The 15,775-nt window shown below is 46.2% G+C and overlaps 1 protein-coding gene across 1 annotated transcript; it reads left to right on the top strand.

Moving 5' to 3' along the window:
• The first annotated feature begins 12,356 nt into the window (after positions 1–12,356).
• On the top strand, positions 12,357–13,298 carry LOC116576106 (olfactory receptor 10Z1). The gene has a single exon (XM_032317922.1). The coding sequence runs from the start codon at positions 12,357–12,359 to the stop codon at positions 13,296–13,298; it is 942 nt and encodes a 313-aa protein (XP_032173813.1).
• Positions 13,299–15,775: the final 2,477 nt, after the last annotated feature.

The raw sequence follows: 15,775 nt of genomic DNA, 5'->3' as shown, positions 1-15,775 counted from the left end.
CGTGTGTATGGCAGCTGTGGTTTTTGTGTTTTAGAAAGAAGATAGTTGTGCCTATGAAGTGGCATGTTTGGAGCTGGAATCCACCTGTTTTGAGTTTAATTGTGTATTCTTTCCATTTATCAATGTCTCTTCCTTGAGGAAAGAGGCTATCAGTCACAGATTTCTGTATTTCTCACAGCACTAACAAAATGCATTAAGAAAGTAATGATTCCCAGTATGTGTTGTATGGATAGGCTAGTTATCCAAAAAAGTGTGGAATCTATAAACAGTTTCTCTTTTACTTTGTTATTCAGCACTGCGGAGCGTGAGGAGCACACAGCTAGACAGACTTCCCACTCTTAATTAGATTTTGTTCAGGCAAAGATTAAGTCTTCTGTCAGCAGCATCGAGCTTGGTCACTGACAGTCAAAACAGGCAATAAGGAAATGGTCTAAGTTATAATTATACACTTTAACAAGCACAAATAAATATAAATAGAATAAATACGTAATTATAAATTTTATCATCAAAGGCTATAAAAACAACTCGTGGCCCGATGGACTCTCCTCAGAGATCTGCTGCTTCTGGCTTCTTAGACCTGATGAGGCTTGACTTCGTTCTTGGCCACGCGAGAGTCATGGGTCTAATCTTTCTCACCACGCTTTCTCCTTTCCTGTTTCCCACTTTCTCTCACTGTATGCACACCTGCTGTCTATGGGCAATTATCTTCCAAAAGGAAACTAGAGCTTTTTTTTTTTTTTTTTGTCTTCCTGCCTTAGGCAATTATATTAGAAGGGGACAGTGTCTAAACGATCCGTGGGCTTCCTTCGCATGAGGTACGTTAAGCAAGACTTAGGCCTCCTTAGCATCCAAATTTAGGATCTCCACACCCACACTTGAAGCTCCTTGTTCTATTTTCCCCTGCAAACGGCCTTCTCACGCCCTTCGGACTGTCTCAGACGACTTTGTCCTCTCCCAGAAGTACTAGGTCCTCCTCACCCTTCTGCCCTCGGCTGAGACCTTGCGAACAATCCCTCCCTCAGGAGAGCACGGACGTCTCCCAGTTCTCTCGACTCTCCACGGGAATTCTGAAGAAGAGCGATCAGATTGTGGAATGAAAAGATGAATTACTAAGTGCCCCAAAGTGGCGTGAGGGGCAGAAGAGAAGAGCAAAACAAGTGGTTTTTCGTAGCTGGCATCCTCAGTGCAGACCTCACGGCTCTTTTTTCCTTTCTTTTCTTTTCTTTCTTTCTTTTTTCTGTCTTTCTTTCTCTCTCTCTCTTTCCTTCTTTTTTTTTAAAGATTGATTTATTTACTTGAAGAGAGAGAGAACAGGATGGGGGGGAGCAGTGCAGGGAGAGGCAGAGGGAGAGAGTCTTAAGCAGTCTCTGTGAGGAGCACGGAGCCTGATGTGGGGCTTGATCTCACAACCCCGAGATCGTGACCTTGAGATCATGACCTGAGCCCAAACCGAGAGTCAGATGCTTAATCGACTATGAGACCCAGGTGTCCTTCAAGCTCTTTCTAACATACCGATTGCAGAACAGCCTGATTCCCACGATATGCCACATCCCCTCCTCAACAGCCCAAAGGGCTTGGGTTCAAATCCATCATTAAATTTGGAAGCATTTTGAACATGCAAAGAATCAGCAATGCATGTCCCAAGACTGATGGTCCCTTACCTAGTTCTTACCTAATGGTGCGCTCAGTGCCTACGTGGTGAAGCTCCAGTGTTGGAGGGTGACTTCCGGAATCTCCACTACTCTGATGTATTCTGAATGCCTGTGTGTGTAGGGTGAGGGAGTCATACACCCCACCCTCACCTGTTTCTGAAGTTATCCCCAAATCGACTTGTGACAAATTTAGTTTGGAATATGGATCCACTGACAAAAGAAATTCACACCCTTTCCTAAGTCCCAGAGAAACGCAATTTGAAGAAAATGCAGGGACAATTAATTGTGGGGAAATCAGAGTCCAAGAGTCTCCTACCTCGTGTGCTTTATCAGGGCCCCAGGGCTAGCTCAGTGCTGGGCTTATCCTCCTCCACGATGGTCTTCACGTGGCTGGAAACCTGCTTTATTCTTTGCTCAGAAGAGACAGAGATCTGCTTCCTACACAATCATCGATTGAACAGGCTACATTTTTCACCTCGTCACTGTTAGTTTAGTGACCTTGGAAGTCCATGAAGCTTCTGGGTCTAAGGTTGGGGAGTGAGGAAAAGGCCCCGATTCTGTGCAAGCGTTGGTGTCCTGTGGCCCAGAGCCTCCGACATGAGTTGTGAGGCTGGGCGGCATGACCTCTGCTCTGTGTCTACCATTCGCCCAATCCCAGTGGTTAAGAACCTTCTCTTCCACCAGTTTAGGATGTTGCCTGATCATTACGAGGACCCGAGGCTCCTCCGCTCTGGAGGTTTGGCTCTGGTTAGGAGACCCTCGGGGATTCCTTTCTCCTTTCATCAGAGGAAGCAGGAGAACTTTCTCACTTGACTTTGTAATTTTCTCTCATTAGTTACAGGGCTTTGTGGAACACGTGCTAGTAAAACTCTGCTGGGAGTCTCTGGGGATTTAAAACTTGCAGAGTTCACGTTCTGTCCTTGTTAATTCGCAAGTTTTGTTTTGGCATAGAAGGGAGGGAGACCCATCACTGACGTCTCCCCGCCCGACGCTCTCACCCTCTCATCACCAGCCCCCGTCCAGGCAATTGGGAAGCGCTCCCAGTGTTTGAAGATGAGTCTGAGAAGGAATGGGCTCTTCTTACAAGGAATTTGCACCTTGAGGGAGGAAAGAAGATGGAGGCACACTGTGTGTACTGAGGGCTGAAAGTGCTCAGACAAGACGGGACATATTGGAGCCGAGTGGTCCCAGGAGGGAAAGACCACGAAATAAGAAGGCTGGTATCATGTATTGTCGTAGTCCAGCCCTTGCAACTATGTAACGACACAAAATTGACCAATAAATATATTTCAAAAGAAAAATTTGCATATATGTGTATTGTGTATATATATAATGGCAATGAGATTTATTTTAAAAAAAAAGCTTATTTATTTCAGGGCCCCTGGGTGGCTCAGTGGTTAAGCCTCTGCCTTCAGCTCAGGTCATGATCTCAGGGTCCCTGGATCTAGCCCCACATCAGGCTCTTTGCTCAGCGGGGAGCCTGCTTTCTCCTCTCTCTCTGCCTGCCTCTCTGCCTACTTGTGATCTCTGTCTGTCAAATAAATAAATAAATAAATAAATAAATATCTTAATTTATAAAAAAAAGAAGATTAGCCATGTTAGTGTTGGTGAGGATTGGAAGAAGTGTAACATGTATGCTATTGTTGCAAATGTAAAAGCTAGAAAATAGTTCACAATTTTGGAAAGTAGTTTACAGATTCCCTAAATGTTTGATCTATTTGAGTTCCAGGCAAACGGTCTACATTCATGTTTCTCAGCACTCCCCTCTAAATACACCTACAAAGCCTGGAAATAACAATCCTAAGCATGACTCGGAAAGGTGAGGCAGACTCGATGGACTGGCCCAGGCAAAGGCAAAATGAAAACATAAATAAATACATTAATAAATACATAAAAAATAAATAATAAACGCAAGCTAAGACTGTTCTCTCTGGCAAAGAACCAAGAAAGGGGAAGTCCAGCAGGGACGTAGTAGGGAGACCTATAACCAGTGACAGTGGGCGCCCTGATCTGCCTGGTCCTGCAGTGTCAGCCCCCTCCCCTCCCCCACACCATGCACCCACAGCAGCATTGCCAGCAGAGCCTGGGGGGCGACCTGCCGTCCGCCTCACACCAGGAAAAGCCATATCCTGAGCCACAAGACAAAGACAAACCACAAGAATTTTTTTAAGCGTTTCATTCCAGTTAGCTAGCATACGGTTTTCTTCGAGTTGCAGGTGTCGACTGCGGTAATTGTACGCTTGCAGACACTACCCCATGGTCCCCACAAGGGCACGCCTCCGTCCCCATCCCCTCTTCAACTGCCGGAAGTTTCAAGGGACGGGAACCCTACAGAGGACATGTGGTTCTCTTACCACCGTGGAATCAAGCTAGAAGTCAAGGACAGAAAGTCTATAAACACGTGGAAAGGAAACAATATTAACCAGTCCACCCGCGATTACAACATGCCCGTGTGTGGGATGCGGCCGAAGCGTCTGAGAGGAGGGCAGTCCCTAATAGGGAATTGAATTCCTGTCTTGAGAACCCAGAAAAACATAACAAAATTCATCCCCAAGTTCATCTATAGGCTTGACGCAGTCCTTTCCAAATCCCAGAAAGATATATATAAAGATAGAAAGATATATAGAGATAGATAGATCTACATAGATATGGATATACATATCTACATAGATATCTATCTATCTATAGATAAACCTCTAAATCTATAGATACACATCTGTAGATATACATCTATATCTATAGATAGATAGATAGATAGATCGATCTAGATATATCTATCTTCTCTACAAATACAAATCTTCTCTATATATCTAGATAGATCTATCTAGATCTAGATATCTATCTGGGATTTGGAAAGGACTGCATCAATAGATAGAGATAGAGATAGATATCTATCTATCTCTATCTATCTCTATTTTATTTTATTTATTTTTGTAGAGAAGGACAAACATTTTAATTTACACGGAAAATAACAAGTACAGGAACACCTGTAACTCTCTTCAAAAAGAAGAGTCGAGTGGAAATCACTCCATGCAGCGGTAACACCCACCGCAGACCGGCGTTAATCAAGACGCCGTGATACGGGCCGAAGCCACGGAGGAGCCCGTCTCCGCTTCGTGGTGTTCTGGCGGCCGTGAAACCTTTCCACTCCCACCTCCTGCCCTCATGGTACACAGCTGGGCAAGCTGATGGACAAGCCTGCCGCTCTGTCCTGGGGCGCCTGCGGGAGGTGCAAACCAGGCCCCTTCTGTGTGGGGTCCCACCCCGAGCACTCGCTCCCTAGCCCTCAGGGAGGGGACCGGCCAGGTTCCTTCCGCCCTTGCAGTCCGCCTGGTCAGTGCCCGTTGGGTGCAGAGCTGCGTCCCTGTTTCTTTACGGGGGGAGACAGACGGACACGTGTACCCACGTCTGTAAAATGTCCCTCTCCATAAAATCCCATATTGCATGTACTGGTGTTTTAATGCCGCTCCTATGGTTCATTTTAAAAAATGTAGTCAATGGAATTTAGATGCAAAAGTAATTTGCTCTCTTAGATCTTCCATTTTAAAATATATTTTGTATTTTTCTCTGTGAACTTCTCGGATATATGTGTCCCTAAATATTTGTTTATGAGTTTTTGATGGGTCACTTTACCATACTTTTTGGTAACAAAAATGTCTATAGGTTGATTCTTTTAAAGTGTTTTTATCGTCCATTCTGAATGACAGCCTTGCTGGATCAAGTGGGCTTGGCTGCATGTGCTTCTCACTGAATTCCTGAATACATCTTGCGAGACTGTGGACTCTGGGAAACAAACCGAGGCTTTCAGAGGGGAGGGGTGTGGGGGTTGGGTGAGCTCAGTGATGGGGATTCAGGAGGGCATGGACTGCTTGGAGCACTGGGTGTTATGCGCAATGAATCACGGAACCCTACGTCAAAAATAATGATGTGCTGAATGATGACTAAGACAATATAATAAAAAAAAATCTTATTAAATGTGAAAATTAGAATTTTAATGTAAAATTATCTCTGAGTAACAGTAGTGCTTTAAAAATTACCTTATATATCAATGAATAATATTTCTTTTTGCTAAAATGAGCTCAGGATCACCTTTACTCCAAAAAAAGTTTGCTTTTTTGTTTGTTTGTTTTTAAGCAAAGCAGAGCTACTCAAGCTTTTAAAATTCCTTTTAAGTTATAGTTCATTAGTAGCCGAATGGTCTATCATCAAAAGGTATTTTTAATAATTTAATGGAGAATGAATTTATCAGTTCTTTTTTTCTACTTTCTCAAAAACAGTGATACAGAATCTATTCCATGGAAAGGACTTGAAAAAATATTCTTTGTCTATCACGAGCATGCAATTTTTCAGTTTCTGAGAAGTTTATCGTAATAGGATTTTCTAGTTGTCACAAAATGATGGCCAACTATGATCATTTATCTGTTATTTATAAACACATTGCCTAAGTTTATCTATTCGGAAGTATGGGGGAAATAAAAACACTCTGGATTTCAGTCACCTGGTCAATAGATTTTCATTAAAATCCTCTTAGCCTCTCACATGCTTTGGCTGTCTATCTTTTTTTTTTTTAATTTTTTATTTTTTATAAACATATATTTTTATCCCCAGGGGTACAGGTCTGTGAATCGCCAGGTTTACACACTTCACAGCACTCACCAAAGCACATACCCTCCCCAATGTCCATAACACCACCCCCCTCCCCCCAGCAACCCTCAGTTTGTTTTGTGAGATTAAGAGTCACTTATGGGGGGCGCCTGGGTGGCTCAGTGGGTTAAAACCTCTGCCTTTGGCTCAGGTCATGATCCCAGGGTCCTGGGATCGAGCCCCGCGTCGGGCTCTCTGCTCGGCGGGGAGCCTGCTTCCTCCTCTCTCTCTGCCTGCCTCTCTGCCTACCGGTGATCTCTGTCTGTCAAATAAATGGATAAAATCTTAAAAAAAAAAAAAAGAGTCACTTATGGTTTGTATTCCTCCCAATCCCATCTTGTTTCATTGATTTTTCTCCTACCCACTTTTTTTATCCCTCAATTTACCTAACTTTGAAAAGGCGGGAGTTAAGATTTCATTCCTTGGATTTACTTATTTTATTTAAATTCAGTGAGTTAACTTATCATGCACCGTTGGTTTTAGAGGTAGAGCTCAATGGCGCGTCAGCTGCAAACAACACCCAGTATCAGACACCACTGCCCTCCTTAATGCCCATCCCGCAGTCACCCCATCCCCCCACGTCCCTTCCAGCCTCCCTCAGTGTGTCTCCTACAGTTGGGAGTCTCTCAGGGTTTGTCTCCCTCTCTGATTTCGTCATATTTTTTTTCATTCATTCGATTTAGGAAACTTTGTGATACAACCTAACTGACTATAGGACTTTCACTTCCAGATGCCAGAGTAGAAGGACCTTCCCGTGCCTCCTGCCTCCTGTAACTGAAAACGCTGGACCTTATGCATAAAGCACACCGAAGTATCCGAACGCTGGGAAGGACAAGAATAACTGTGACTTTGGGGCCCAAGGAACAGTACGGTGACCAGTTCTCTGGGTTTTCTTGTTGCCTTGTACTTCCCAGTCCTGGAGCTGCTGAAGTGGACAGCCTGGAAACACCAATCAGACCCCCCCCAACCCCCAAAAAAGAAACAAACAAGCAACCAACACCCGTACTGCTGATTTTGTTGACCTTTTCTATTGTTTTTCTAGTCTTTATTTGTTTCTGCTCCCATCTTTGTATTTCCTTCTCCCTGCTCTCTTTGGGTTTTGCGTGTTCTCCATCTTCTAGTTCTGTCGGGTGTGAAGTTAGGTCGTCTGTTCAAGATCTTTCTTTTCCCTTAGTGTGGGTTATTTACATTATCAACCTTCCTCTTAGAAGTGCTCTTGCTGCACCTCCTCAGTTTTGTCATGGCGTCTGTGGCAAGATAGGTTTTTATTTCTCTTTTGAGTTCCTTTCTGACCACTTGGTTGTTCAGGAGTGTGTTTTAAATTGGTATTTCCATAATTAGTCAAGTCTGAGTTCGAGACCTGAAACATCTCCATCACTTCAAGAAGTTCGTTCGTGCCCTTATCCAGTCAGGGCTGAGGGGACCACGAGCGAGGTGATTTCCTCAAACGTTATACAACGTCCCTGTTCTTTAAATTCACAAACGGAAACACATTCTAAGAGCTGTGTTGCTTGTGGCTTCTTTTACTCAAGGGAATGCTTTTGAGAATTTCCATGGGGTTACACGTTTATTCCTTTTTGTTTCAGGATATTGTTTAGTATTCCCATGGTCATGGTCATTGGGGCTGTTTCTAAGTTTTTCATAATAACAGATTAAACGGCTAAAACATTTATCCAAGTCTCCGTGTGGCCACATGCCGACTCTCTCTCTGTTCAGCTTTGTACAAATTGGCTTTTCTTTCAAAGTTGCTCTGCCATTTCGCTCTGCCATCTGCTCTTTGATAAGCACATGTTTAATTTTTATGGTTTGATTGATCAATTTTTTATGCCTATGCATTTTTGTCTCCTGCCTAAAAAAATATTTTGCCTTCCCCAAGGTAATGAAGATATTTTCTGTGTATTCTTTTAGTTGTTTTGTCCTTTCAGACATTCAGGTCTACACCTCATCTGGGATAATTTCTGTATACGGAATGCAGTGAGGACCACGTTTTTATTTTGGTTTTGCTCTTTTCTCTTACCCTGAAATTCAGTCATTCCCGTACCATCGGTTGGAAAGATTTTCCTTTCCTCAGTAATTTGCAAGGCAACCTTACAGAAATTGATGGTACTGGATACAGATGTGACTGTTTCTGGACTTTATATTTTTTATTGGTCTATATACCTACCATTTTGCTGGTAGCAGTTTTTTTCATTATTGTTATTTTATAGTAATTTTGAGTTCAGGTGTTTAATTCGTATGATTGTTTAGATCTTTTCATTTCCAAATGATGTCTAGAATTAGCTTCCCAATTTCTACACACATCCTATTGGAGTTTTTTTATAAAGGTATATTGAATCTATAGATAAATTTGGGAAATCAAAATTACAATATTGAATCGTTTTATCCATGAAATTTAATGTATTAAATTTACTTAGATTTATTTTAATCTTATCTCTTAATGTTTAGAATTTTAAAGTATAGGGTACTTCCTCATCTTTTTAAAAATTTAATTCTAAGTGTTGATTTTAAGCATCTGTGTTTTGATACTATTAAAATAAAATGTAATTTCTTATTTTTTGCAACTAATATGAAGAAAAACAGGGGCGCCTGTGTGGCTCAGTGGGTTAAAGCCTCGGGTCTTGATCTCAGGGTCCTGGGATCGAGCCCCACATAGGACTCTCTGCTCCGCGGGAAGCCTGCTTCCTCCTCTCTCTCTCTGCCTGCCTCTCTGCCTACTTGTGATCTCTGTCTGTCAAATAAATAAATAAAATCTTAAAAAAAGAAAAGAAAAACAATTAACTTGAGAACTTGCTAAATGTACTTATTAGGTTTGTAGACCTTCTGTAGATTTAGTAAGATTTTCTCAGTACACCGTCATGTCATTTCCAAATGAAGAATTTCATCATCCTTTTCAAATCATTAGATCTTTTATATATTTTTCTCACATTATTACACTGGTTTGGACCTCCAGTACAATGTTGTATAGAGTAGCCAGAGTGCTTATTCTAGGGAAAAGAGTTCAATATTTCACAAAGAGGTATGATAGTGGCTTTAATTTTAAATAGAAACAGAATTTTTTAAAAAAATCAATGGATATTGATTTTTACCAATAATTTTTACACAAATATTGAGATGAGTAGATTACATTTCTTCACTTATTTGACTGATTTGGTGAATTATGTTAACATTTTCAAACAGTAAATTAGTTCTGCATTCTTGGAATAAATCCCTTTTGTTATGAAATATTATTATTATTATTTACATACTGCTGGTATATAGATTTTTCATGAAATAGGCTCAAGAACATGTTGGAGATGATAGAAGAAAGGACTGATGATGGGAAATAAATCCATAGAAATAAGTTGATCTGAAGAAGAAAAAAAGTTAAAATGAATCAATTCTGTGAGATTTTCAAGACAATATCAAGTAGTGCAATGATTAGAATATCAGAAGGAAATGAAGAGATAAAGAGAAAAATAAAGAAGAAAATATTTTAAGAAATAATAGCTGGAAATTTCCCGTACATGGTGGAAGACAATAATGTACAAACTCAAGACGTTCAACAAATCACAAGGAGGAAACGTACAAAAGCATGTGCCAACCCACCGTCCTCCAACTGATGCCAGCCGCAGGCGACGCGAACGCATGGAAACAGGAGGAAGCCGACCCGGCACGTGGAGCAGCGCGACAGCATTAACGGCAGCTCGGGCATCAGAAAGTAGGAGGACAGAGACTCAGTAAGCGGCACGAGGGAAGATGAAGAGACGTACTTTTTATTCCGGAAAACTACATTCCGCCAATAAAGGCAAAGTGAAGGCATTTTCAGGTAAAGAAGCACGAAGATAGTGGCCGCAAGCACGTGCTTTGAGGCGCACTGAGGGAAGGCGCACGGGAAGCGCGACCCGCGGGGACCTGGACGCACAGGAGGGGACGAAGGGCATGGTGCGGGCACGGGAAGACTGCGCTGAGCGCGGCGAGCGTGAGGTCAGGTAGAGAAGAGCGTATGCTCCTACACTAGTGTCCTCTCAATTTCCCTAAAAAAGGCACATATGCTTGTTTGAAAATTATCACGACGTTGTTAGTGAACTCCAGGAAACGCAGCTCTGTCGCTGCAACTTTCCTGCGTTTTACAGGAAACCCTTCAGAATTACGTTGCAGGAGAGCGGGTGACGTTAACCAAGCGTGCTGTGACCCGAGACCAGCAGGTGAAACCGAGCGCCGGGGACACCTCGGAAGCCGGCGGCCGCGCTGCGGTGAGACCAGCTTCCCGGGCTCCGCTGCTCTTCGGACGGTCGCGGGTCCCCACGCGCGGCGCGGCAGTTCGGAGACGCGGTGCTGAGTCCCCGTCTTCTCTCCTTCTCCCCACCCCCGTGTTTGCTCTCTCTCTCCCCAAAATAAATAATCTTAAAAAAATAAAATACAAACATGCGTCTGAAAGAAGTGCAGTGCACAGACGAGGACGTGGGCAGGGGGCGAGGCTGAGGGAGGAGCGCGCAGGGGTGGGGCAGAGGGAGGAGCGCGCAGGGGCGAGGCTGAGGGAGGAGCGCGCAGGGGTGGGGCAGAGGGAGGAGCGCGCTCTCGGGTGTGGACGTGACCGCGTGGGCCTTCGAAACCGGGCGCGCCCTGGAAAGGGTCGTCTCCGCTCTTGGGAAGGCGAATCCCTGTGTTCCTACTGTACATCTCACCGGGAGACTTTAAAACCATGAATCTGAGCTCTGTGATCTGGGGAGGGTGTGTGTGTGTGGGGGGGGGGGTTCAGGTCGCTTAGACTCCATGAGCCTCGGTTTCCTCTTCCATAAAATGCAATGGTTCACCCTTTTTAACCAGGTTATTTGAAGTTCTCAAGGAGATTTAACATGTGAGAAGAGCGAATATAATACTTAGTACATAATGGGATTATTGTTTACATCAGATCGCAGCATCTCTTTCCCCGCAGGAGTTCTCACCCTAACGACATCGGAAGTGCGTCCTGAGACAGCGCCCCGGGGACTGGGGCCCCTCAGAGACAGAGGCTGCTCCACGGAAGCCGAGAGGACTCGCCCCGTGGGGCCACACGTGCAGAGGCTGTCTCGGGCTCACCTGGGAGCATCCCTTGAGCTCAGAGAAGCCTCTGAGACGGGTCTCGGGCTCTTCCCCTGCAGGCAGGGCGGCGGCGAGGCGTCTGGGGCCTGGCTGCTGAGAAGCAGGGCTCTGCTCTCCTCCCCGTGAGCCTCGTCGGGTGCTGGAGGCTCCCTGGCCGGGTCTCCCCTTGCCGCCGGGTCTCCCAGCCGCCGCAGGGCCTCGCCGCGGATCTGAGCGCCGAGCGGTCGGCCAGTTCCCCGAGTCTGACGCTTCCCTCCGCGCTCGGCCTGGACTCGCACAGAAGAGGCTCCGGGGAGGGCGGCAGATACGGGACTGTGACAGAGCTCCGTGTTCACGGGTACCGAGTCCCACGGTGTCAGAGGGTGGTCGTTGTTTGGGGGCTGGAATGTTGCATTAGGAGTCGGCACTTTCTCTCTGGTCCCGTCTCTGTCCCCTGACCCAGAAAATAATATCCCACAGGCTGCCCCGCGTCCTGTTCCAACAGGGTGCGTCCGTGCCCACGGGTGTATTCTTACGTGGGCGGCTGTAGGATGTCGGTATGAACGGGAGTCCGGCGCACCTTCTGCGTGTTGATGTGCTGTCTCGGAAGGCAGGTGTTGGTAACGCGCCTGATGGACTTGTGGATGATGGACACGGTCACTGGGAAAATACGGCTGCACAGGGTTTTGGACCTGTGAACTGGGCGTGGTTGGGGATGAGTGCTTTACCTGTGGCATGTGTGTCTCTCTGTGTAGTGTGTGTGCGTGGGCGTGTGTGTGCACACTGTGTGTCCTCGCACACGGACACGTACCTGCACGCAAGTGAGAGCGGTCCGTACATCTATCTGTCTGGTGCTGTCAATCCCTTCCTGACTGGTTGCTGTCCCAATGAGAGGTTCCTTTCTGAGTTACAACAGGCACAAAGAAAGGAGAACCCGCCTCATCCTGCCCTCTAAGGAAACGAGGCACCTGCGGGCCAGGCGGAAGGTGTCAGCACACAGTTGACCAGGGCCCCCTCAGGATGGGCCAGGCCAATGCAACCGCCTGGAAGGGTTTTGTGTTCCTGGGCTTCTCCAGCTTTGGGGAGCTGCAGTTCCTGCTCTTTGCCCTCTTCCTACTTCTGTATCTTGCTACCCTGACCGCCAATGTCTTCATTATCGTGGTCATCAGGCTGGACAGCCACCTGCACACCCCCATGTACCTCTTCCTCTCCTTCCTGTCTTTCTCCGAGACCTGCTACACGTTGGGCATCATTCCTCGGATGCTGTCCAGCCTGGTCATGGGGGGCCAGGCCATCTCCTATGTGGGCTGTGCCGCCCAGATGTTCTTCTCTGCTTCCTGGGCCTGCACCGACTGCTTCCTTCTGGCGGTCATGGGCTTCGACAGGTATGTGGCCATCTGTGTCCCGCTGCACTACGCCAGCCGCATGAGCCCTGCCTTCTGCTCCCAGCTGGTCGGCACCTCCTTCCTCAGCGGGTACCTCTTCGGGCTGGGAATGACACTAGTCATTTTCCGCCTCCCGTTCTGCGGCTCCCATGAGATCCAGCATTTTTTCTGTGACACGCCTCCGGTGCTGAGCCTGGCCTGCGGGGACACGGGCCCGAGTGAACTGGGCATCCTTATCCTCAGCCTGTTGGTCCTCCTCGTGTCTTTCTCCCTCATCACCGTCTCCTACGCCCACATTCTGACGGCCATCCTGCGGATCTCGTCGGCCGAGGGCCGGAAGAAGGCCTTCTCCACCTGCGTCTCACACCTCACGGTGGTCATCGTCCACTACGGCTGCGCCTCCTTCATGTACTTGAGGCCCAAAGCCAGCTACTCCCTGGAGCGGGACCAGCTCATCGCGGTCACCTACACCGTGGTGACCCCCCTCCTCAACCCGATCGTTTACAGTCTGAGGAATCGGGCCGTGCAGACGGCCCTGAGAAGCGCCTTCCGAGGGACACTGCTTCGTAGAGGATGAAGGCTCCCCCAGCGGCACCGTCTCTTCTGCGCAGGCTGGACTGAGACCAGGAACCCAGGAAAATGGGCCAGATGCTCAGGGTCTCCGATCAAAGCCGTCGTCCCCCTGCAACCCTCTGGGAGAGCCCTGTCCTGCTGCCTGCACTTGCCCAGGGCTGCTGGGGAATATGGAGCAGGGAACCCCCTCAGTTCACTGTGTTTAACTCCCACTGAGCTCGGAATCGGAACTCGCACTTTCTCACCATCACTGCGGAAGTCCAGCTCCTTAAGAATTTCCCAGCTCTGCTGAACGAGTGGAGAGCAGTTTGGCCTGCTCGAGTTCAGAGCCGCTCTGGCTGGGGTCCAATCCAGGGGTATGGTACAGAGTTTTAAATTACTGCATAATTAGACCAACCCACCTCTGATGCTCTTCCAAGATCTGAAACTCGGTGGGAATCCGTTTGAATGATTAGCTTGAATGCTCTGTTAAATGAAAAGGTGGGCTGTTTTCTCTCCCCGTGGGGTTCTTTCCCCTTTATTATTATTTTTGTATCACTGTCCTCTGACTCATTGTCACTTTGTGCTCTTCCTTGTCATTGGCTTTCCCAGTTGGTAGATTGTATCTCAGAGAAGACATAGATCTCCTGTTTTCTTTGATACTCGTCAATGCTCCGTGACGGCCTCATAATCTTGGGTGTTGAGGACCTCCTTGCTTGTCTCCCTCCCTAGCATGGATACCGTCCTGTGGGATCTGCTGTGGACGTGTTCACTTCCCACCTGCAATATACAGTGCTCAGCCCCAGTGTGCTTAGGGACCAATGAAAGGGTAATGAAGCCACACGGCTGTCAGGCCCCATAACTTATGGTGTGATGCTAGGTCTCTGCCCCCATGTCCTCGTCTGTAAAATGGCTGTAACCTTGCAGTTTTGCATTGATTACTGAACAGGACTATGCATGCAAAGAATTTAGCACCAGACCTGGATCATAATGATCTTCCAATAGATGTCAGCTGAGTTTACTGTGAATGTGCTAAGCAGAGTGATATTGGCTTTTAGTTTAGGGAGAGGTTAATTGCATGGAGAATCAGAGGCTTCATGTCTAAGGTAGTACTCGAATGTGTTCCTAACAGGTGGGTAAGTCTTGACTGCAAGTAAGTGGGAAGAGAGTATATTCCAAAAGAGGGAATAGAGTAACTGAAGCTTTGTGGCAAGAGGCAGTCTAGGCCTGCTTCAGAGTGTAGTGAGCTCTCCAGAGGGACTGAAACTGTGTCCCAAATGATGCGAAGTTAGTTTGGGTGAAGACTTCTTTGCAGACAGGAGGTTTAATACCTTGCCTCAGACTTGATCCCTTCATCAGGGAGAGTAAGCCTCTGAGCAGAGATTAGAGTGGCATCTGGGAACCGATTTCCGAAGATTAATCCAGCTGCAGAGAGGATGACAGAGCCCGGCAGAGAGGGAACAGAGGCAGGGATCAGTAAGGAATCCACTGCCGTCATCCTAAGCAAAGACCTGGGGACCAGAACATGGAGAGTGGGGCAGGAAGATGAAGAAAATGACAAACAGAAGAGATTTTGAAAATGCAGGATTCGCATAATTCAGCAATGGGGGAGCACTGGGGTACGATTTGAGAGAGAGAACTTACATTAAGGGGTATTTTTCTCAAGTAGGAATCCATCTTTTTTCCATGCCCTCAGGGAAGAATCATAGCCTCTAGTTAGAACTTCATGGAAACTGAATTTGGGAGGAAGGAAGCCAGAGCCCAGAGAAGAGAACAGGTTGAAAAGAGGTAGGAGAGTCAGTCAGATGGCAGAAAGGGCTTGGGTCTCAAGCAGTAGGGATCACGAAAAAACTCAGGGATGTAGCTCTAGGGCGGGGGCTTAAACACAGGTTCCAGTCTATAGATTGTAAAGGAAAAGAATTAGTAAGAATAAGTCAGGGGTTCCAGTTTAAAGTAAGTGAACAGAAGGTCAAGGGAAGGTGAGTACCGGGAGGAGCTTAATCACAAATCACAAGGAACATTTGATAAAAGTGCTAATTGTTAGAAGTTGAGTATTTATAGACCTAACCAAGTTACATGTGCTGCTTCTGCACTTCCATTTCTGCTTGCGTGCCTAGGTGGTCAGGATCTGACTTCAGAGGGAGCTGTATTTGACGCCAACAGTGTCATCTTCTTATGGCATTTCGTTGGTTCTTCAGACAAATATTATCTTCTCTGGACTTTATACTATTCAATCTCTTTCATAAGATGTTAACAGCCCTTAGCCATAAAGAGCATTTCTTCACCTATCACATGCTTAATAATCTGATTTAGGTCTTGCAGATACTTGGTGGGGGTTGGGAGGAGAACACAACCATATTCACCTTGCCTTGGTTATTACAAGTGCAAATTTGTTGGAGTCCCCATACTTCTTGGTAAGTGTGATATCAATGACACTGATTTTTGATGTGGTTTTTTTTTTTTTTTTTCAAATGCAACCATTCTTGGTAATTCATAACCAAG

The sequence above is a fragment of the Mustela erminea genome, chromosome 17 (assembly GCF_009829155.1).
Source record: "Mustela erminea isolate mMusErm1 chromosome 17, mMusErm1.Pri, whole genome shotgun sequence".
NCBI classification, from domain to species: Eukaryota; Metazoa; Chordata; class Mammalia; order Carnivora; family Mustelidae; genus Mustela; species Mustela erminea.
Note: the sequence above shows the minus strand (reverse complement) of the source record. Positions and strands in the feature narration are given on the sequence as shown.